Source organism: Mustelus asterias, chromosome 27 (genome assembly GCF_964213995.1).
Source record: "Mustelus asterias chromosome 27, sMusAst1.hap1.1, whole genome shotgun sequence".
NCBI classification, from domain to species: domain Eukaryota; kingdom Metazoa; phylum Chordata; class Chondrichthyes; order Carcharhiniformes; family Triakidae; genus Mustelus; species Mustelus asterias.
This window is the reverse complement of record NC_135827.1, coordinates 37934664-37956407: the sequence shown is the minus strand read 5'-3', so window position 1 is coordinate 37956407 and position 21744 is coordinate 37934664. Positions and strand designations below refer to the sequence as shown.

Below are 21744 nucleotides of genomic sequence, written 5' to 3'. Positions count from 1 at the left end.
TCCCCACAATGCAGAAGAGGCCATTTGGCCCATCGAGTCCGCACCAACTCTCTGACAGAGTATCCTACCCAGGCCCTCTCCCCCTCTCTATCCCCATTACCGTACACATTTCCCATGACTAATCTATCTAATCTACACATCTCGGGACACAAAGGGACAATTTAGTATGGCCAATCCACATAACCTGTACATCTTTGGACTGTGGGTGGAAACCAGAGGAAACCCACGCAGACACGGGGAGAGCGTGCAAACTCCACACAGACAGTCACCCAAGGCTAGAATCGAACCCGGGTCCCTGGCGATGTGAGGCAGCAGGGCTAACCACTGTGCCGCCCAACTTTGTCTGCATGTTTTGGTATTTGGAATTTAAAGGCATATATCCGCAAACTCCAGGGGCGACACAGTGGTTAGCATTGCTGCCTCACAGCTCCAGGGGCCTGGGTTCAATTCCCGGCTTGGGTCACTGTCTGTGTGGAGTTTGCATGTTCTCCCCGTGTCTGCGTGTCCTCCAGGTGCTCCGGTTTCCTCCCCCAGTCCAAAAATGTGAGGGCTTAGGTTGATTGGCCATTCTAAATTGCCCCTTAGTGTGTGTCCAGGGATGTGTAGATTAGAGGGATTAGTGGGGTAAATATGTGGGTTATGGGGATAGGACATGGGTGGGATTGTTATCGGTGCAGACTCGATGGACCAAATGGCCTCCTTCTGTACAGTAGGGTCTCTATGATTTCTCTACGATTGTTCCCTAAAAGTTAATTTCACGTCTGCGGAGGCTTAAATGAGAGTTTGTAGAAGAGGGTTCTACTTCTACCTGAGTCTCTGACCTACTCATTTAGTACTGAGCTGCGGTATCGCAAATAGAATGAAGCGCAGTCAGAAATTCCATTCCGACTCAGCCTAATCTGATTCACTTTTATTTAATCAGACAAGAGCTGTGCTTCCAGGATCTGAGCAAAGTGAAGATTGAAAGGACCTGGTGATTTTAGAAACTACAGTCCCTCTGTCTCGTGCGCTCCCAGAATGAGTCAGCCAGTTAAAGTATATTAAATATCAAAGTGGGGCTTGTGATTTGCACAAAACTTCCCAGCCTACTACAACTTGCATTTATATCATATCCTTAATGCACATTCTCAGGCAAGTCACAACAACAAATTATCAGATAAATATTAAAATCAGGTCAAAGCTGGATATTAGGACAGAACAAAGGAAGAGTGAAAAAGCGGGGGGGGGGGGGGGGGGGGGGGTCGCGGTTAAAGACACTGCCTTCAATAGTGAGGGAAGTGAAGGAAAGGTACTTCAGGCCAGAATCAGAGCGCAGTTCAGTTTTAAAGTTTATTTATTAGTGTCACAAGTAGGCTTACATTAACACTGCAATGAAGTTACTGTGAAAAGCCCCTAGTTCCCACACTCGGGTACACTGAGGGAGAATTTAGCATGGCCAATGCACCAAACCAGCACATCTTTCGGACTGTGGGAGGAAGCCAGAGCGCCCGGAGGAAACACACCCAGACACGGGGAGAACATGCAAACTCCACACAGGCAGTGACCCAACCCGGGAATCGAACCCGGGTCCCTGGCGCTGTGAGCAGTAGTGCTAACCACTGTGCCACCGTGCCGCCCCTAGGGAGAGGGTTGTGGGGCTGGAGGGGGTTAGGGAGAGACGGGGGTGAGGCCATGGTGGGAATTGAGCATAAGGATGAAATGATCAAATCGAGGTATGAACAGGAGCTGGTGCAGGTCAGTGAGTCAGGAATGGAACTTTGCGCAAGTTAGGATGTAGGCAGCGGAGAATTCTGACAATGTTCACAAAGATCATATCAGGGCAGGATCTTCCAGCCGCCCTCACCTCAAGACTGGAAAATCCCACCTGAGGCTAACGGACCGTTGCGTGGTCCGTCCCCTGCCCGCTTTGACTCCCGTGGTGGACAGGACAGGAAAATTCCACCCCTTGTGATCAACCACTGGGAAAAGAGTCAGTGGACAAAGCGATTTGTGATTGGGACTGAAGGTAAATAGAAAAGTTATAGATGGTTCAAGATGTTGGGGTTTGATATTTGAGGCACACCAGTAATGGATAATTACCTGGCCCAGGGTGTAGATGAGGGCAGTCTAAGCTTTTTATTTTGAGCTGCTGATGTGTTTAACGTATCTCAGATGTTGTCTATTGGGAATAATCATCTTTACAACTTCCTTCTGCCAGTTGGACTCTGCGCTCATCAGCTGCACTTTCTGGAAATCCAGCCACTGGATTTTCTGATCATTCATTTCTCGAGTGGATACAGTGCCTCCCACATCCTTCACCATTCCTCCCCAATGGAAAAGTGGGCTGGCAGCCTTGTTTCCCAAACTGTTTCAGTCTCCCTCCTCCCCCACTTTCCCATCCATTCCTCTGTGTCCCAGCTTTGCTGAAATTACCACATTTCACTGGGGGCCTATCCAACAGTGAAGCCAAGAACAGCCTACTCCAAACCTCCAGACTCAAACAAGAAAATCTCCGAATCCACTGGCTTGTAGAGTGAGACCTAAAAGAGTAGACTGGCCCCTGAGACTGGGGTCCTTCTCATTTGTCTATCCTCTTGCAATCTCGGAGATCAGGAATGGGATGTGTGATGGACGTGTTTGATTTGATTTATTATTGTCACATGTATTGGGATACAGTGAAAAGTATTGTTTCTTGCGCGCTATACAGACAAAGCATACCGTTCATAGAGTACACTGGGGAGAAGGAAAGGAGAGGGTGCAGAATATAGTGCTCCAGTTACAGGTAGGGTATGTAGAAAGATCAGCTTAATATATGGTAGGCCCATTCAAAAGTCTGACAGCAGCAGGTAAGAAGCTGCTCTTGAGTCGATTGATATGTGCTCTCAGACTTTGGTATTTTTTTCCCGACGGATGAAGGTGGAAGAGAGAATATGGGGTTCTTGATTAAGGTGGCTGCTTCTCCGAGGCAGCGGGAAGTGTAGACAAAGTTAGTGGATGTGAGGCACTGGTTTGCGTGATGGACTGGGGTGCCCATTCATGACCCTTTGTAGTTTCTTGAGGTCTTGGGCAGAGCAGGAGCCCATACCAAGCTGTGATACATCTGGAAAGGATGCTTTCTATGGCGCATCTTCAAATTCCACCACCTGCCGTGGCGGGTTTCGAACCCGGGTCCCCGGAACATTCGCTGAGTTTCTGGATTAAGAGTCTAGCAATAATACCACTAGGCCAGCGCCTCCACGAATCAGCCCAGTGAACCTTCCTGAACTGTTTCCATGCAGTCCATTCTTCTTTCTTCCTTTATGTGAGGAGCTATCCTGGTCAACGTTGGCCCCGACAACCCAAAACATCCAGGAATGCTAACTGGTTGCTGAGCTCACTGCTGTTTTGGGGAATTACACTGTGCACAAAATAGCTGCTTGGTTTAGTTGGCAACAGTCGTCATTAATCAGTGTGAATCATTGCCCTTTGCATTGAGATGTTACAGAGAGATGTCGCGTGGATGTCAGGCGGCATGGTGGCACAGTGGTTAGCACCGCTGCCTCTCAGCACCAGAGACCCGCTGGGAATAATAATCTTTACAACCTCCTTCTTGCCTTGGGTCTTGGGTCACTGTCTGTGTGGAGTTTGCATGTTTTCCCCGTGTCTGCGTGGGTTTCCTCCGGGTGCTCCGGTTTCCTCCCACACTCCAAAGACGTGCGGGTTAGGTGGATTGGCCATGTTAAATTGCCCCTTGGTGTCAGGGGGCGGGATTAGCTAGGGTAAATGCATGGGGTTATGGGGATAGGGCCTGGGTGGGATTGTGGTCAGTGCAGACCTGATGGGCTGAATGGCCTCCTTCTGCACTGTATGATTCTATGTAGTGCTCTTCCCAGTACCATAGTGTGAAATCGCTGACTATAAGGAGTGATTCAATGACCTGGGCGTGCCAGGCAAGGCTGCCCCTGGCAGTGGAATCACAAGTGGGCACTCACAAATTCTTGAGGTGCATTCCCTATGAGCCTAACACCCCATTGGGGGTTTTGGGCCACTGTTTTTGAGTGTTTGGTATCGTGAACTGTATAACACCAAGCCCAAGGTTTAGCTCAGTTGGCTGGAGGGCTGGTTTATGATGCAGAGCGAGGCCAACAGGGTGGGTTCGATTCCCGTACCGGCTGAGGTTATTCATGAAAGACGAAACACTTATTGGTGTGTTGCCCTCATGGCAGTGCCAATGAGAACAATTCAAGGTGAATTAAAATTAGCGTGGCTTCAGCTGCCAAGGTCCTAAACTCTGGAATTTCCTCCCTATCTCTGTCTTCACCTTTAAGACGCTCTTTACCATCTCGCCCCCCTGGCCAAGCTTTCAGCTGCCTCTCCTAATATCTCCTTTCCTGGACTGATGTCAATTCCTATCTGATCACACCTCCTGTGAAGTGCCTTGGGACACTTCATTAAAGGTGCTATATAAATGCAAGTTGTTGTTGTAACACACAAGCCTATACCGGCACTATATTAAAGGTGCTATATAAATGGAAGTCGTTATTGTAACGCACAAAACTTTACAGGCACTACATTAAAGGTGCTATATAAATGCAAGATGTTGTAACGCACAAAATATATTGGCATTACACTGAAGTTGCTATATAAATGCAAGTTGCTGTTGTAACGCACAAAACTATACTGGCACTATATCAAAGGTGCTATATAAATACAAGTCGTTATCATGACTCACAAAATTATACTGGCAATAAACAAACATTGCTTTAAGGGAGTCCTTGCCCTGGAACGTATTGTTAATCTCGGTTTCGGCTTACATACATTATACATTTAATATATATCACATTCTCAATGTGAGACTGTAAATAGTCACTCTTGTGCAAATCCAAACCTGTTGTTCGGAAGGAAAGGCAGCCGGTTATTTCATGTTTGGAATGGCTTTAAGGTTGAAAATGTTTTTTCACCCGAGCTTACACATGCCTGGCTTTGTCATTCCTCGAGCAGCTCTGGCCCCAGAGGCGTCGGTTAACCAGTGCTCCATCTCAGGCGCTCGGCAGTGTAGCCCGGTCGCTGTGTCTGCACTGATTGGGAATGTGACTGACTCTGCTCCTTTTCCATCTCTCTCCAGATTCCACCAGTCTGGTAAATGGCAACCACCAGACTCAGCTTAATGAAGCTTCAAGCAATCAGCTGGCAAGACCCCCAGTCACTCACAGCTCACTGGTAAGCTCCATCGAGAAAGATCTCCAAGATATAATGGACTCTCTGGTGATGGAGGACGCCACGTCGCCTGGTAAAAAACAGACCGCCAACGTGCATTCACCTTTATCTCCGATGGTTAATGGAGGCAGCCGGTACCTTCTGTCGCCCCCCCTGAGTCCTGGTGCCATGTCAGTGGGCTCAAGTTATGACAACATGTCGCCACCTTTCTCCCCCCTGTCCTCACCCTCTGCTGCCAGCAGTAGCAGCTACACCAGCCACTCGCCCGGCAGTCAGGACCAAGGACCCATTGTGCCTCCAACTGTGCCTATCAGATCCTCAAGTTATAACCACACGGTTCAGCCGCCGCCCCCCAGGCCAGTGCCAATCTACAGTGGAGGCGGTATGGACTTGAGCAAATGTAACGGGCTTGGCGCAGGGCCACAGAAGGTGCCGGAAAGTCCACGTGCTCACAGGAAAGCCAGCAATGTCCACGAAACTCCACCGAGTCCAACCGTCAACCGGAGAGCGTTCCCGCTGGACGGTTTCACTGCAGTGGGGCTTCCCGATACCAGGAAAGTGCCAGAAAGTCCAAATTTTTCCCATCAAAGCCACAACGTTCCGTCAGTATCCATTAGTCCCAGCAGTGGGAGTCCCAGAGTCCCGGTTCTCACCGTTCCCAGCAGCCCGAGACTCGGATCCAAGTTTCACACTGGGCCCTCCAGCCCCAGATCCAAAGTGGCTTCACTTCAGGAACGACCTTCCAGCCCTTTTAGAGAAGGTAAGGAGACTCCCAATGATCGATCCATCACTTCCAGCCCATCCAGGCAGATGTCCCCAAGGGGGTTCCAACCAGTGGAGAGCTTAGGATTTGTTCATGTGAATCAGCCTATCCAGTTGCAGCCAAGAAGCCTCCAGCCACCGGAGAGCCCCAGATTGGGTCGGAGAAGTTTGGAAAGCATGAGGGAGTTGCCTCCGTTAAGCCCGTCCATGCCCAGGAGAGCTGTGCCACACTCTGCATTCTCAAACCTGCCAACCTCACCACACGCTCGGAGCTCCCGAGACACAGTGCGTCTCGAGACTCCATCGTCCCAGATGAAACTCGCCAAGGAAACACTGGACAGTCCTCGGTTTAGACGTAAGCATTCGTCGGGCTCCTCCGAGAGGACCCAGGATTTCTCGTCCCAGAGTGTGCCTGGGTTAGGCGTGCTGAACAGCGGAAGGAGAGTCAGGGATCGCAGTCCTTCCCCAACCTTGCTGTCCACCGAACTCCCCAGGAAAGCCTACGGGAACAGCCTGACCCCGGCACAAAGCCTGACCTCTCTGCCTGTGTCAACGCCACTCCAAAGCCCCAGGATGCAGAGGAAGGTGGCCACAGACGAGAGAGCCCCGGTGCCTCGACAGCGGAAGAACAGTATCTCGGAAATCAGTGACAATGAGGATGAACTCCTGGACTATCACCGGCGGCAGAGGGAGGAGCGGATTCGGGAGCAGGAGATGCAGATGCTGGTGAGTGAATTCTTCCATTTTACCTACAGCTGCGTTGAAGTGTTCTCATGGAATCAGAGAATCCCTACAGTGCAGGAGGAGGCCATTCAGCCCATCGAGTCTACACCGACCACAATCCCACCCAGGCCCTATCCCCGTAACCCCACATATTTACCCTTCTAATCCCCCTGACACTAAGGGGCAATTTAGCAGGGCCAATCCACCTAACCTGCACATCTTTGGTGTTGGCTGTTTGCAGACTCCTTGCATGAGCTAAAAGGTAAGTCACAAATCAACGTCTCAAAAAGTAAAGCCCCAAACCCCCCATAGCTCCTTCTCCCTTCGCTAATCTGTCCTTTCTTCCTTCCTCCTCTCTCTTTCTTCACTTCTCTCTTCTCATTCTCACTTTCTTTCTCTTTCCTCTGTCAAGTCCTCTTTCTTCACGTCTTCTCTCACTCTTTTCTCCCTTCTTACTTCCCATTTTTTTGCTCTTCCTTTGTTCTTTTCTCTTCCTCCCGCCCCCCTTTCTACCACCTCCGTCTCTCTCTGCCCTTCTTTCTGTCCGTCCTGATTATATCGGAGGTTTATTCAGTAGTGAGGATGGTCGTTATTCCTCGTCCGCAAGGTGTCGAAGACCCCGGCAAGATAATCATCTCAGTCACCCACATCGAGCAACGTCAGAGAATGCCCGAATGAATGTAACACGTTAAGGCACACTACGTAACGGATCCCTGAAAGTGGTTACAAGGCAGTAATCTTGAGAGTTTTTGATAAGTTATAAATCAATTTCTGGACTGTTTTACTTAGCATTTGTATCCCTTGATTGGATTACATTCTTTAATCGGTTCCAACAATCTGATATAATGTACATAAACCTTTCAGTTAGATCCCAACTCACTTTGAGGTTAATTCCCTTATGTTTCCAGGATAAATAACTCCTATCAGTCTGTTCCTCCATTCTGTCAGTTACAGATGTACAAGTTATATAACTAAGATATTCCAAAGCTACAAGTCACAGAGCAGTGAATGTTAAAACGCAATCGCCTCTTGCGATCTTTTTCAATCTTTTTGCCTTTTTAAAATATTCTCCTCGCTACTCCTGAGATGCTGTTTTATTCTGGGTTTTCCATTAACGCTGGCCTCTTTCTGAATCCTCCCCTGAGTAACTGTTGCTCTTCATGAACTTGGACAGACAGCACTGACGAGTATTTTAGTCACAGACTTGTGCGTTGTCATGCATTTCCTGTGACGGTCACACTCATTTTTAAAGTTTATTTATTAGTGTCACAAGTAGGTTTACACTAACACTGCAATGAAGTTACTGTGCAAATCCTCTAGTCGCCACACTCCGGCACCTGTTTGGGTTCACTGAGGGAGAATTTAGCACGACCAATGCGCCTAATCAGCACGTCTTTCGGACTGTGGGAGGAAACCGGAGCACCCGGAGGAAACCCACGCAGACACGGGGAGAACGTGCAGACTCCGCACAGACAGTGGCCCAAGCCGGGAATCGAACCTGGGTCCCTGGCGCTGTGAGGCAGCAGTGCTAACCACTATGCCACCGTGTCACCCCATTTAATATGCCTTTCCTGCAATGTGTATGCTCATTTCCTGTAACGGTTACATTTATTCCCTGTAACTGTCACATTCATTTCCTGTAACGGTTACATTTATTCCCTGTAACTGTCACATTCATTTCCTGTAATGGTAACATTTATTTCCTGTAATGATCACACTCATTTGCTGTGACATTTTTCGTGTCAGACTCTGTCTTATTAAACAGTCTTTCCTCTGATTTATAATCCGAATGAGAAATCTGTTACTGATGGCAAAAATATTTCAGGGTGAGATCTAATTCAAGATCTAATTTTGCAACTGTACAGGACCTTGGTGAGACCACATTTGGAATATTGTGTGCAGTTCTGGTCACCTCACTATAAGAAGGATGTGGAAGCGCTGGAAAGAGTGCAGAGGAGATTTACCAGGATGCTGCCTGGTTTGGAGGGTAGGTCTTATGAGGAAAGGTTGAGGGAGCAAGGGCTGTTCTCTCTGGAGCGGAGGAGGCTGAGGGGAGACTTAATAGAGGTTTATAAAATGATGAAGGGGATAGATAGAGTGAACATTCAAAGACTATTTCCTCGGGTGGCTGGAGCTATTACAAGGGGACATGACTATAGGGTTCATGGTGGGAGATATAGGAAAGATGTCCGAGGTAGGTTCTTTACTCAGAGAGTGGTTGGGGTGTGGAATGGACTGCCTGCAGTGATAGTGGAGTCAGACACTTTAGGGACATTTAAGCGGTTATTGGATAGGCACATGGAGCACACCAGGATGATAGGGAGTGGGATAGCTTGATCTTGGTTTCAGATAAAGCTCGGCACAACATCGTGGGCCGAAGGGCCTGTTCTGTGCTGTACCGTTCTATGTTCTAAGAGGAACGTAGGACAGCCTTCGAGTCCTTTCAGAGAAGGGGGCCCCCACTGATCAATCCAAACCCATCCAAACTTCCCAGGGATTTCCAACCAGTGGAGTTAGGACTTGTCCACGTAAATCAATTTATCCAGCTGCTTCCAAGAAACCTTGAGGAGCAGGAGGAGGCCATTAGCCCCTTTGAGCCTGTTCCACCATTCAATAAGATCTGCTTGTGGGACTTCCCTTTCCTGTTGGACCCCCTCCCACCCCATAACCCTGTGTCTATCTGTCTAACTCTGCCTTGAATAGATTTGATGGCCAAGCTTTCACTGCTTTCTGGAGAAAGGAATTCCACAAACAATGACCCTCTAGAATCATGGAATCCCTACAGTACAGAAGGAGACCATTTGGCCCATCGAGACTGCACCGACCCAAATCCCACCCAGATCCTATTCCCGTAACCCCACATATTTACCCTGCTAATCCCCCTGACACAAGGGTCAACTTAGCATGGCCAATCCACCTAGCCCACACATCTTTGGACTATGGGAGGAAACCGGAGCACCCGGAGGAAACCCACGCAGACACGGGGAGAATGTGCAAACTCCACACAGACGGCGACCCGAAGCCAGAATTGAACCTGGGACGTGGCGTTATGAGACAGCAGTGTTAACCACTGTGTCACCGTGCCGCCCCTGAGAGAAAGACACCCTCCACATCTCCATCTTAATCAGTGGACCTCTTATTCTTAAACTATTCCCCCGCCCCCCGCACCCTGATGGTTCTTGTCTCCCCCACAAAAGGAAACATCCTCCTGGTATCCATCTTATATGTTTCAATAAGATCACCTCTCATTGTTCTAAACTCCAATGGTTATGGGCCCAACCTGTTCAACCTTTCTCAGCCCCACTGTGATTTTCCCACCACTGTTAAAAGTATTTAGACAGTTACATGGGTAAGATGGGTATAGAGGGATATGGGCCAAATGCGGGCAATTGGGACTAGCTTAGTGGTTAAAATAAAGGGCAACATGGACAAGTTGGGCCGAAGGGCCTGTTTCCATGCTGTAAACTCTATGACTCTATGTTGAAAGCTCTGCTTCTTCCTTGGGTGTTCCATGGGTGTTGGCAGCCTGCCACTCCTCTCCACACAAACCTTAAACTGCGAACGCCCACAGGCTATTCCACCTGTTGGGCATCACGCCCCCTTGTAGGATCCAGTCTTTTCCCACCATCATCACGCAAATGCATCTTTCTGGCAACGTAGCGGGCAGAAGCTTGAACTCTGAATCCACTTTGCTGTATCCCAGTCCCAAACCGCGCTGCCACCTCCTTCCCATTACCATCCAGCCGGTCCCGGGCTCCCAGGAGCCCGCGTGAGTCAATCAGCAGTGAGATCATGTAACTCGCACCTGAGCCCTGCCTGCTCCATATGGCCCCGCAGAACACCATCCGATAATTTGTGAAACCTCTTTTCATTAAGGACGACAACATGATTTAATTAGAGTTTTCTTACAGGCTTTACATTCCACTTCTGTTCCTGTGACTCCCCACTATTCAGTGGCACATTGTGTGCTGCATCTTAAGGACATGTTTAGTTTGTTTTCTATAGTATGAGATATTAATTCATCAAAACCCATCTATTCATTTACAATGATAATCAAGGGTCAGAAAGTCATGAGATAATAGAACAAAGAACAGTACAGCACAGGAACAGGCCCTTCGGCCCTCCAAGCCCGTGCCGATCATGATGCCCTAACTAAACTAAAAAAAACCTTCTGTCCTTACTCAGTCCGTATCCCTCTATTCCCTCCCTATTCATGGACCCATCCAGATGCCTCTTAAATGTCGCTAATGTGCCTGCTTCCCCCACCATCTCTGGCAGTGCGTTCCAGGAACCCACCACTCTCTTCATGAAAAACTTCCCCCGCACATCTCCCTTAAACCTTCCCCCTCTCACCTTGAACCTGTGCCCCCTTTTAATTGACACTTCCACCCTGGGAAAAAGCCTCTGATTATCCACCCTGTCTATGCCTCTCATAATTTTGTAGACTTCTATCAGGTCTCCCCTCAGCCTCCATCTTTCCAGTGAAAACAATTCGAGTTTATTCAACCTCTCCTCATAGCCGACACCCTCGAGACCAGGCAACATCCTGGCGAACCTTCTTTGCACTTGCTCCAAAGCTTCCACGTCCTTCTGGTAGTCTGGTGTCCAGAACTGCACGCAATACTCTAAATGCGGCCTAACCAAGGTTTTATAAAGCTGGAATATGATTTCCCAACTCCTGCACCCAGTGCCCTGACTGATAAAGGCAAGCATGCCATATGCCTTCTTAATCACCTTGGCCATCTGTATTGTCACTTTTAGGGAACTGTGGATCTGCACGCCCAGATCCCTCTGTACGTTAATGTTCCTCAAGGTTCTGCCATTTACAGTACAGTAGCAGGAAACTTTCCTGTGGCATCACCATCCGGCCATCAATGGCAGCAGTGAGCTCTTTCACTGAAATCAACTTTGATAGTCTCTTAACTTCACCCACCTGGTGATAATCACTTCCCATTTATTGTAATATTGCAGGGAATGTGGAAATGGGGCAAAGGGAGAGAGAAACAGAGTAAGGGAGGAGGAGGAGGGGAGAGGGAGGGGAGTGAGTAGGAGAGAGGCGGGAAAGATTAAAGTGAGTTGCCAGTGTGAAAAAGGCAGGAGAGTGAGAGAGGAAGGGGTGAGGCAGAGGGGAGAGGTTTAAGGAAGAAGGGGAGAGGGTGAAAAGCGACTTTTGTGCTCCTCTAATTCTGCCTTCTTGAGCGGCAGTAATTTTAATCGTTCCACCATTGGCAGCCGTGCCTTCAGCTGCCTGAGCCCCAAGCTCTGGATTTCCCTCCGCTTTAACCTCTTTGCCTCTCAGCCCCCACCCTCTCTTTGTAAGATTGGTGGGCCATGCTGCAGCTGTACTGAACCTTAGTTAGACCTCATTTAGAATATTCTGTACAATTCTGGTCGCCGCTCTACCAGAAGGATGTGGAGGCTTTGGTGAGGGTACGGAAGAGGTTTACCAGGATGTTGCCTGGTATGGAGGGCATTAGCTATGAGGAGAGGTTGGATAAACTCAGTTTATTGTCACTGGAACGACGGAGGTTGAGGGGCGACCTGATAGAGGTTTACAAGATTGAATAACATGGACAGAGTGGATAGTCAGATACTCTTTCATAGGGTAGAAAAGTCAAGTACTAGGGGACACGGGTTTAAGGGGTGTGGGGAAAAGTTTAGAGGAGATGTGCGAGGCAAGTTGTTTACACAGAGGGCGGTGAGTGTCTGGAACGCGCTGCCCGGGGAGGTGGTGGGAGCGGGTACGATAGCGGCATTTAAGGAGCAACTAGATGAATATGTGAATAGGATGGGAATGGAAGGATACGGGCTCCGTAAGGGCATACGGTTTCAGTTGAGGCAGGCATCATGATCGGCACAGGCTTGGAGGCCGAAAGGCCTGTTCCTGCGCTGTACTTTTCTTTGTTCTTTCCCAAGAGCGACCTCGCTGACCCAGCTTTTAGCTACCTGTCCTCGTACCTGCTGTGGTTCAGTGACAGGTTTTGTTTTCGAGTGCTTCTGTAGAGTGTTTGGGGACCTTGTCTCCTCAACCATTGTGAACAGAAGTGAATCACGGCGTGGATTAATTTCTTGTTGTTGGAAATGAGACACAAGGATCCACGATTTCATTTGCAAAAGGTTTCACATTTCCAGAGAGTGACGCAAGCTCTTCCTGTCTATGTCCAAGGTGTCTGATTTATACACACACCCAGCATCATTTCTAAGCAACAGAATCCTTCACGGTCAAAACAGCATTGAAGTCGATCTTTTATTAGCATATCTTGTTCATGGTCTCCTTTGTGTCCTTGTTCTAACCTAAGAGAATGGCCAGAGTTGCTATTACAGCCGGCGGGAACGGAGAATCTGGCACTCAGCCAGATCTCCATTCATTGCAGCGGGACTGGAGAATCCCAGCCACAGGCGAGGTTGAAGAATTTCAGCCAATGTCTTTAGCATTTGTCTCCTGTTTAAACAGCGTCAGCTCAGTGGGGAATATTCTCACATCTGAGTCGAGAGCCAGTACAGCAGAGAGATTTGAGTGTGCCAAGAAGGTTGCAGTCCAATGCAGTACTGAGGGAATGCTGCATTGTCAGAGGTGCGATCTGTCAGTTGGGACATAAACCTGAGGCCCCATCTGGCATTTCAGGTGGATTTAAAGTGTAACAGAGGGGTTCGCTGCACCCCCAGCCCGCCACTCCTGTGCCATGGAGAATATTTATTTCTCAATCACCCTTCACTGAAACAGTTTATAGAAGGGGGCCATTAGGCCCATTGGGCCTATTTTTGGTTTTGTAAAAGATCTATCCAATTAGTCTTCCCCCTGCTCTTTCCCCACATCCCTACATGTCTGCCACATCCCCTCCCCCCATTATCTGGTCATTATCACTCTGGGGGAAGGTGCTGTGCACAATTTGGCTGCCATGTTTCCCATATTACAACAGAGACTACAGTTTTAAAATGATTTCATTGGCACTGGGACTTCCTGAGGCTGGGAGAGGCGCCATGCAAATAGAATTCGTTAGTCTCACTCCATAAACTGCTCTGAAATGTGATTCTGAAGATGGGGACATGACACCGGTGTGAAGGGTTGGCTGAGTTTCACACTGGATAGTCCCAAGTAGCAACAGTCTCGCCTATGGGACAGATCCAGCATTGGAGTTTGGTGTCACCCCCGACACTGGCACTCAGCTACCATAGAATCCAACCTTGCCCCAATCCCATCCATTGACTCTGTCTACACTTCCCGCTGCCTCGGCAAAGCAGCCAGCATAATTAAGGACCCCACGCACCCCGGACATTCTCTCTTCCACCTTCTTCCGTCGGGAAAAAGATACAAAAGTCTGAGGTCACGTACCAACCAACTGAAGAACAGCTTCTTCCCTGCTGCTGTCAGACTTTTGAATGGACTTGCCTTGCATTACGTTGATCTTTCTCTACACCCCTAGCTATGACTGTAACACTACATTCTGCACTCTCTCCTTTCCTTCTCTATGAATGGTACGCTTTGTCTGTTTAGCGTACAGGAAACAATACTCTTCACTGTAACCCAATAATTTTTAGGATGAGCAGAGGGAGAAAATAATCAGGAAATATCGGAAGAAAATGTTCCAGAATGTTTGTCAGATGGTGGTCATTGGACCCACTGTTTACACCTCCTCTAGTCATCTTCTAGTATCTTTACCTGTCCCACTCCCGTTTACCTTATATCGCCATTCCATTTAATCTCTCCTCCCCTCCACCCAAACACCGACTTGCCCTTTCTCCCTATCTCTAACCTTATTCCAGTTCTGATCCTCCCCCGCCCCACTCCCTGATGGAACAAACAGTGCTCAAAACATTGTGACAATAATAAATCAAATCAAAAGTCAAATCAAATCAATGCGGGTTTGTGTTGCCAACCAACCCTCCAGGGTGGCCCCAGAGTCTCCAAGAATTGAAGATTAATCTCCAAAACCCTCGTGAGAGCAAAAAGAAATCAGGAAAAAAAACTATAGAATTTTATAGAACCCCTACAGTGCAGAAGGAGGCCATTTGGCCCATCATAAAGGATAGTGTTTTCGTCCATTCCAATTAATAGTTATAAAAATATCGCAGATGGGATTAAAACAAAGCTGTTTAACTGACATTCAGTTGGGTGACAATAAATCCATTCAATTTCCATTTGGGATGGAAATTTGGGATCACATGTCAGGTGACCAATGGTGGGAGTCAGAGGGCGGGGCCATTGGGGCGGTGGGGGGGAGGTCATGTGATGAAACCTGGAATAATTCCAGTCGGAGTTGGCACCACTATTGTGGATTGATGTTTAAAAGTTTCAGAATGTGAGGGGGTCTCGGGCAGGGGAGTGGAGGGTCAGCCAGGAAAATTCCGCCCACTTTAACAACTCAATGACATTTTAAACCTCGTTAAAAGACAGTGAAGCTTTTCTTTCCCCGCCAACACTTTAGAGCTGAAAATGATTTTTTTTATGATGTTTGCTGTGCTGTGGGTTACCTCACGCTGTGGGAACATGCACCGAAATGCATTTAAATGTCACTTCACCAGGGAGCCCATCAGCCAACTCATTCTGACCTCATTGTGAACCCAGGTTCCCAGAGTCTGTAAAAGATTTGCCTGGCAAACTATTAATTCGCCCACCTCCCTCCCCTCCCTCCCTCCCCCTCTCGCCCATCACCAAGTGATTTGTTGAATTGGAAACTCCCCCGTGAGGCTGGCTCAGGGGAGCCCTAAATGTGACACAGAACCACCCCCCCCCTCCCCCGCCACACCACCGCCCCCCACCCCCCCCCCCCCCCCCCCCCCCACCTCGTCTCGCTCTGAGCTGATGTGGCTGACGAGGTATTTACAAAAGGAATGCTGGAGCAATCTTGACATCTGCGGGGGAGCCCTGCACTGAAATTCGAAAAACTCACAAGAATCCAAGGGATAGCTGCCTTGAATCCAGGAGCACTCACAGGAAGAGATGCAACAATAACTTGTATTTGGCAACTTTAATGGAATAAAGCATTCTGAGGCGCTTCACAGGAGAATGAGAGACAGGAAATTGGCACTAAGCCACATAAGGAGATGTGGAAGGCGATGGCCTAGTGGTATTATCACTGGACTATTAATCCAGAAACTCAGCTCATGTCCTGGGGACCCGGGTTCGAATCCCGTCACGGCAGGTGGTGGAATTTGAATTCAATTTTTAAAAATCTGGAATTAAGAATCTACTGATGCCATGAAACAGTTGTCGATTGTCGGAAAAAAACATCTGGTACACTAATATCTTTTAGGGAAGGAAATCTGCCATCCTTACCCAGTCTGGTCTACAGAGCCACAGCAATGTGGTTGACTCTCAATTGCCCTCGGGCAACTAGGGATGGGCAATAAATGCTGGCCAGCCAGCGACGCCCATGTCCCACAAATGAATAAAAAAAATTCAAGCAGGTGACCCAAAGTTTGGTCAAAGGGTACGATTTTAAGAAGTGTCTGAGAGAAGGATGAGAGAGTTAGAGAGGGTGTTTGAAGTTTAGAGTTTGGGCAGCCGGAGATGCAGCCACTAATGGTGGAGTGATTAAACTGGGGATGTTCAAGAGGCCAGAATTGGAGGAGCGCAGAGATCTCAGAGGGTTGTGTGGCTGGAGAAGATTACAGAGATAGAGACAGGTGAGGCCATGGAGGGATTTGAAATCAGGAGCTGGGATTTCCCAGTGTCACAGAAAGTCAATGGACTCTTGACTGGCTCTCTAAGAGTTTCCGTATGGGGCTTGTTGTTGAGGGGATCAGGAATTCCCGGGCTGGGATGTGAATTTTAAAGATTGAAGTGTTAAATTGACAATTAAAAGACCGAGGTCGCCCCAGCTATTCAACAGTAATGTTGGCGGCTAACCAAAGCAATCTCTATCGATTGGTCTACAATAGACCCCAGACATGAGGTGAGGAAGACCCCCAGTGCTGGAAAACTTTGGGAATCAGATGTCCAAAGATCCGCTCAAGAACACGACACTCAACGCAGGTCAAGGCCGGATTTCTCCAATGATGTTACATCCCCCCCCTCCCCCTCACCCGACACTGCTGCCAGTGAGAATTTGGCGCTCAGTCAAATCTCCATTCACAGCAGCAGAACCGGAGAATCCCAGCCACGGACAAGGGCAGAGAATTCCGGCCAATGTCTCAAATTATTCAAACACTGGATCCCAAGATGATTTTCTTGAAGAAATGCGACTTTAAACTCCTCCATCCAGGACCAGATTCCCATATGTTTTGAGCGTTGTTTATTGCATCAGGGAGTGGGGCGGGGGAGGGTCAGAACTGGAATAAGGTTAGAGATCGGGAGAAAGGGAAAGTCGGTGTTTGGGTGGAGGGGAGGAGAGATTAAATGGAATGGTGATGCAAGGTAAACGGGAATGGGACAGGTAAAGATACTAGAAGATGACCAGAGGAATTGTAAACAGTGGATCCAATGGCCACCATCTGGAAAACATTCTGGAACATTTTCTTCCGAAATTTCCTGACTATATTTTCCCCCCGCTTGTCCCGAAATGATTGAAGTTGAACAAAGGTCAAGGTTCCCATGTGTGGACAATACAAATCAGTCGATTATTGGACCAGAGATCAGCTGAGTGGAAATGAAGAGGAATTTCTTCTCTTGTTGGAACTCTGTAGCCCAGAGAGTAGTGCAGGCTGAGCCAATGAGCAGAGTCCAAGCTGAGATACAGATCTTGATCCAGAGGAGAGTGAGGAGTGGTGGGTTCGGGAAAGTGGAGATAAAGCCAAGACCACAATCACAGGATCGTTACATCATGGATAGAAGGAGGCCATTTGGTCCATCGTGTCTGCACTGGCTCTCCAAATGAACATCCTGATTTAATGCCTATCCCTTGCCTTTTCCCCCGTATCCCTGCACATTGTCTCTATTCAAAACGTTTCACCTCCTGCCCTCTTGAATGCCCTGATTGAACCTGCCTCCACCACGCTTCCAGGCAGAGCAGTCCAGACACAGCCACTCGCTGGGTGAAAAATATTTTTCTCACGTCACACTTGCTTCTTTTGCAAATCACTTTAAATCTGTGCCCTCTCATTCTTGATCCTTTAACGAGCGTGAACAGTTCATCCGTATCTACTCTGTCCGGCTCCCTCATGATTTTGAACATCTCCATCTAATCTCCCCTTAACCCATCTTCTCTCCAAGGAGAATAGTCCCAACCTCTCCAATCTAACCTCAAAACTGAAGTTTCTCATCCCCGGAACCATTCTTGTAAACCTCTTCTGCACTCTCTCCAATGCGTTTACATCCTTCCTGTAGTCTGGTGCACTGATCTGTGCAGATCAGCGGTGATTGTGTTGAGTGACGGAGAAGGCTTCAGGGCCTTAATGGCCTACTTAGATTCCTGATGCTCTTGAATCTAACACTCAAAGTCCGCATAAAAGCCTCCCACTGTCCCCTGCTACCCTAACAACCATCCCCCCCCCCCCCCGCCTCACATTCCCTGGATTTTTTTAGTTCCCTCGTAACGTTTTGAACCCAGTTGTAACACCCCCAGCTGAGAGCACCACAGGCTGGAGGGTTAGTAACAGGAGCAGACCGATTGAAGATAATCAGCAAAAGAACTAGAGGGGGGTGGTGGGAGGGGAAGAAGGAGGAGATTTTCTTGGGGGCAGTGAGTTGCTGTGACCTGGAAGGCGCTGCCTGAAAGGGCGCTGGAAGCAGATTCAACAGGAACTTGCTAAAAGGAATTAGATCAGTACTGGAAGGGAAAATGTTGGCAGAAGTGTGGGGAAAGAGCAAGTGCTAAAGGGCTGGCACGGGCCACAATGGGATGAATGGCCTCATTCATATCTGTGTTGTAAGATTTCATAAAAGTAAACAGTGAATCCTCTCGGTTTGAGGTTAAGGGAGGATGCCATTGAACCCGCTGTCTGCGCTCACTGTCTGCCCTCGGATGAATAAGGACGGCAGACACAGATTGAAAAGTCCCCTGAACCACGCCCCCCCCTCCCCCCCCCCCCCCCCCCCCCAGCCTCACCCCCTCCCCCCGCTGCCGCCACAGAATTGCTTGCGAATTGTGTCATGAAGCCGGTAGAGGCAGCCCCAACCCTGGTCACATTTACCTCAGAATCCTGCCAGTAAAAGTGTGAGTCACTCCACACACTGTGCAGCCATGGAAACAGAATGTTTGTTCGGCAGCGACACACTCCCAGAGGGAAACTGTCCCATCAGATTAGGGTGGGGATTCTGCCCTATTGTCCTCCTTTCTTTCTGCACCAATATTCCTCTTTCGCACCTCTGAGGCCTTTGATCATCGAGTACAGCGCTATGGCAGCCAGGTGTTGGAGCACAGTCTATTAGGCCACAGGCTTTGGGGTACGGTTCCTTCGGAATCAGGTGTTGGGGTACAGGTCCATGGCACCCAGGTATACTGTAACTTTCCCAAGTGGACATTCCGACTGTGTGAGTGTACACAGTGAATAGTGTACAACTAAAGTCACCATCGTCCCAGATGGCCATTGGCTGCTCTCCCCTTCGAGGGGCAGAGCTGACTGGTGGTGATTTAACCTGAGGGTCACCACACCTCGGGCAAGGGGCAAGGTTAAGAAGGTCAGGCCTTTATGAATAACCTTAGTCAGGAATTGAACCCGCCGCTGTTGGCATTGCTTTCATTACTAACCAACCATCCAGCCAACTGAGCTAATCCGACCCCCAATGTTGGGCGGCACGGCGGCGCAGTGGTTAGCACTGCTGCCTCACACGGCCAGGGACCTGGGGTCAATTCCCGGCCCGGGTCACTGTCTATGTGGAGTTTGCACGTTCTCCCCGTGTCTGCATGGGTTTCCTCTGGATGATCCGGTTTCCTCCCACAGTCCAAAGGTGTGCAGGTTAGGTGGATTGACCATGCTAAATTGCCCCTTAGTGTCAGGGGGACTAGCTAGGGTAAATGCATGGGATCATGGGGATAGGGCCTGGGCGAGATTGTGGTTAGTGCAGACTCGATGGGCCAAATGGCCTCATTCTGCACTGTAGGATTCTATTCTATTCTAATGCAAGTGTGCTACCTGTTCAAGCATGGGCCCAGTCCAATCCTTGACTGTGGCAAGCTGTTTGCACTTCCAGCAGGAGTCACTAGATGGTGATCAGGAGCAGGGGAGGCAGTGGCGCAGTGGTATTGTCACGGTGCTAATAATCGAGAGACCCTGGGTAATTCCCTGGGGACCCGGGTTCAAATCCCACCGTGGCAGATGGTGAAATTTGAATTGAATAAAAATCTGGAATTAAAAGTCTAATGATGACCATGAAACGATTGTCGGAAAAACTCATCTGGTTCACTAATTTCCTTAGGGAAGAAAATCTGCCATCCTTACCCGGTCTGGCCTACATGTGACTCCAGAGCCACAGCAATGTGGTTGACTTCTAACTGGCCTCTGAAATGATCGAGTAATCCAAGGGCAGTTAGGGATGGGCAATAAATGCTGGCCTAGTCAGCGACGCCCCCATCCCAAGAATGAGTTCAAAAAACCTCTGTCCAATTCCGCCCCTCCTCCTCCTCTCATATCCAGGAGATTGGGGCGAATTCACCGCTCTTCGAAATGATGCCAGTTACATCCTCATGAGAGGAGAGATGAGACCTTGGAGATTCACATCTTACCCAAAAGACTGCATCTTTTTACACGGAGGGTGGTGGGTGCCTGGAACTCGCTGCCGGGAGAGGTAGTAGAAGCAGATACGATAGTCAGTTTTAAGGGGCGTCTGGATAAATACGTGAATAGGATGGGAATAGAGGGATACGGTCCCAGAAGGGTAGGGGGTTTTAGTTCAGTCGGGCAGCACAGTTGGTGCAGGTTTGGAGGGCCGAAGGGCCTGTTCCTGTGCTGTAATTTTCTTTGTTCTTTGTTCTGACAATGCAGCACTCCCTCAATACTGGTATCTAAATGGATACAAAATTGGCTTCTTGACAGAAGCCAGAGGGTGGTTGTAGAGGGTTGGTTTTCAAACTGGAGGCCTGTGACCAGCGGTGTGTCTCAGGGATCAGTGCTGGGTCCACTGTTACTTGTCATTTATATTAATGATTTGGATGAGAATATAGGAGGCATGGTTAGTAAGTTTGCAGATGACACCAAGATTGGTGGCATAGTGGACAGTGAAGAAAGTTATCTCCGATTACAACAGGATCTTGATCAATTGGGCCAGTGGACTGACGAATGGCAGATGGAGTTTAATTTAGACAAATGCGAGGTGATGCATTTTGGTAGATTGAACCAGGGCAGGACTTACTCAGTTAATGGTAGGGCGTTGGGGAGAGTTACAGAACAAAGAGATCTAGGAGTACATGTTCATAGCTCCTTGAAAGTGGAGTCACAGATGGACAGAGTGGTGAAAAAGGCATTTGACATGCTTGTGTTCATCGGTCAGAACATTGAATACAGGAGTTGGGACGTCTTGTTGAAGTTGTACAAGACATTGGTAAGGCCCCACTTGGAATACTGTGTACAGTTCTGGTCACCCTATTATAGAAAGGATATTATTAAACTAGAAAGAGTGCAGAAAAGATTTACTAGGATGCTACCAGGACTTGATGGTTTGAGTTATAAGGAGAGGCTGGATAGACTGGGACTTTTTTCCCTGGAGCGTAGGAGGCCGAGGGGTGATCTTACAGAGGTCTACAAAATAATGAGAGGCACAGATCAGCTAGATAGTCGATATCTTTTCCCAAAGGTAGGGGAGTCTTAAACTAGAGGGCATATGTTTAAGGTGAGAGGGGAGAGATACAAAAGGGTCCAGAGGGGCAATTTTTTCACACAGAGGGTGGTGAGTGTCTGGAACAAGCTGCCAGAGGTAGTAGTAGGGGCGGGTACAATTTTGTCTTTTAAAAAGCATTTAGATAGTTACATGGATAAGATGGTTATAGAGGGATATGGGCCAAATGCGGGCAATTGGGATTAGCTTAGGAGTTTTTAAAAAAAGGGCGGCATAGACAAGTTGGGCCGGGGGGCCTGTTTCCATACTGTAAACCTCTAAAACTCTATGACTGCACTGGCCAGAGTCCAAGCATGAGCCAGGCATTCAATCCGTTTTGTACAATGAACCCACTCACTTGAGGTTGAATAATCTCTGAGTGGTCCCACAGC

General features: G+C 48.5%; 1 protein-coding gene across 29 annotated transcripts in view; it reads left to right on the top strand.

The window, feature by feature from the left end:
- Positions 1–21744, top strand: part of phldb1b (pleckstrin homology-like domain, family B, member 1b) — a 334696-nt gene that overhangs the window by 177846 nt on the left and 135106 nt on the right. For all 29 annotated transcript variants that reach the window (XM_078199087.1, XM_078199084.1, XM_078199080.1 and 26 more), the window contains one exon: positions 5084–6663. In XM_078199087.1, coding sequence (XP_078055213.1) covers positions 5084–6663 — 1580 coding nt within the window. The remainder of the gene's footprint in view (positions 1–5083; positions 6664–21744) is intronic.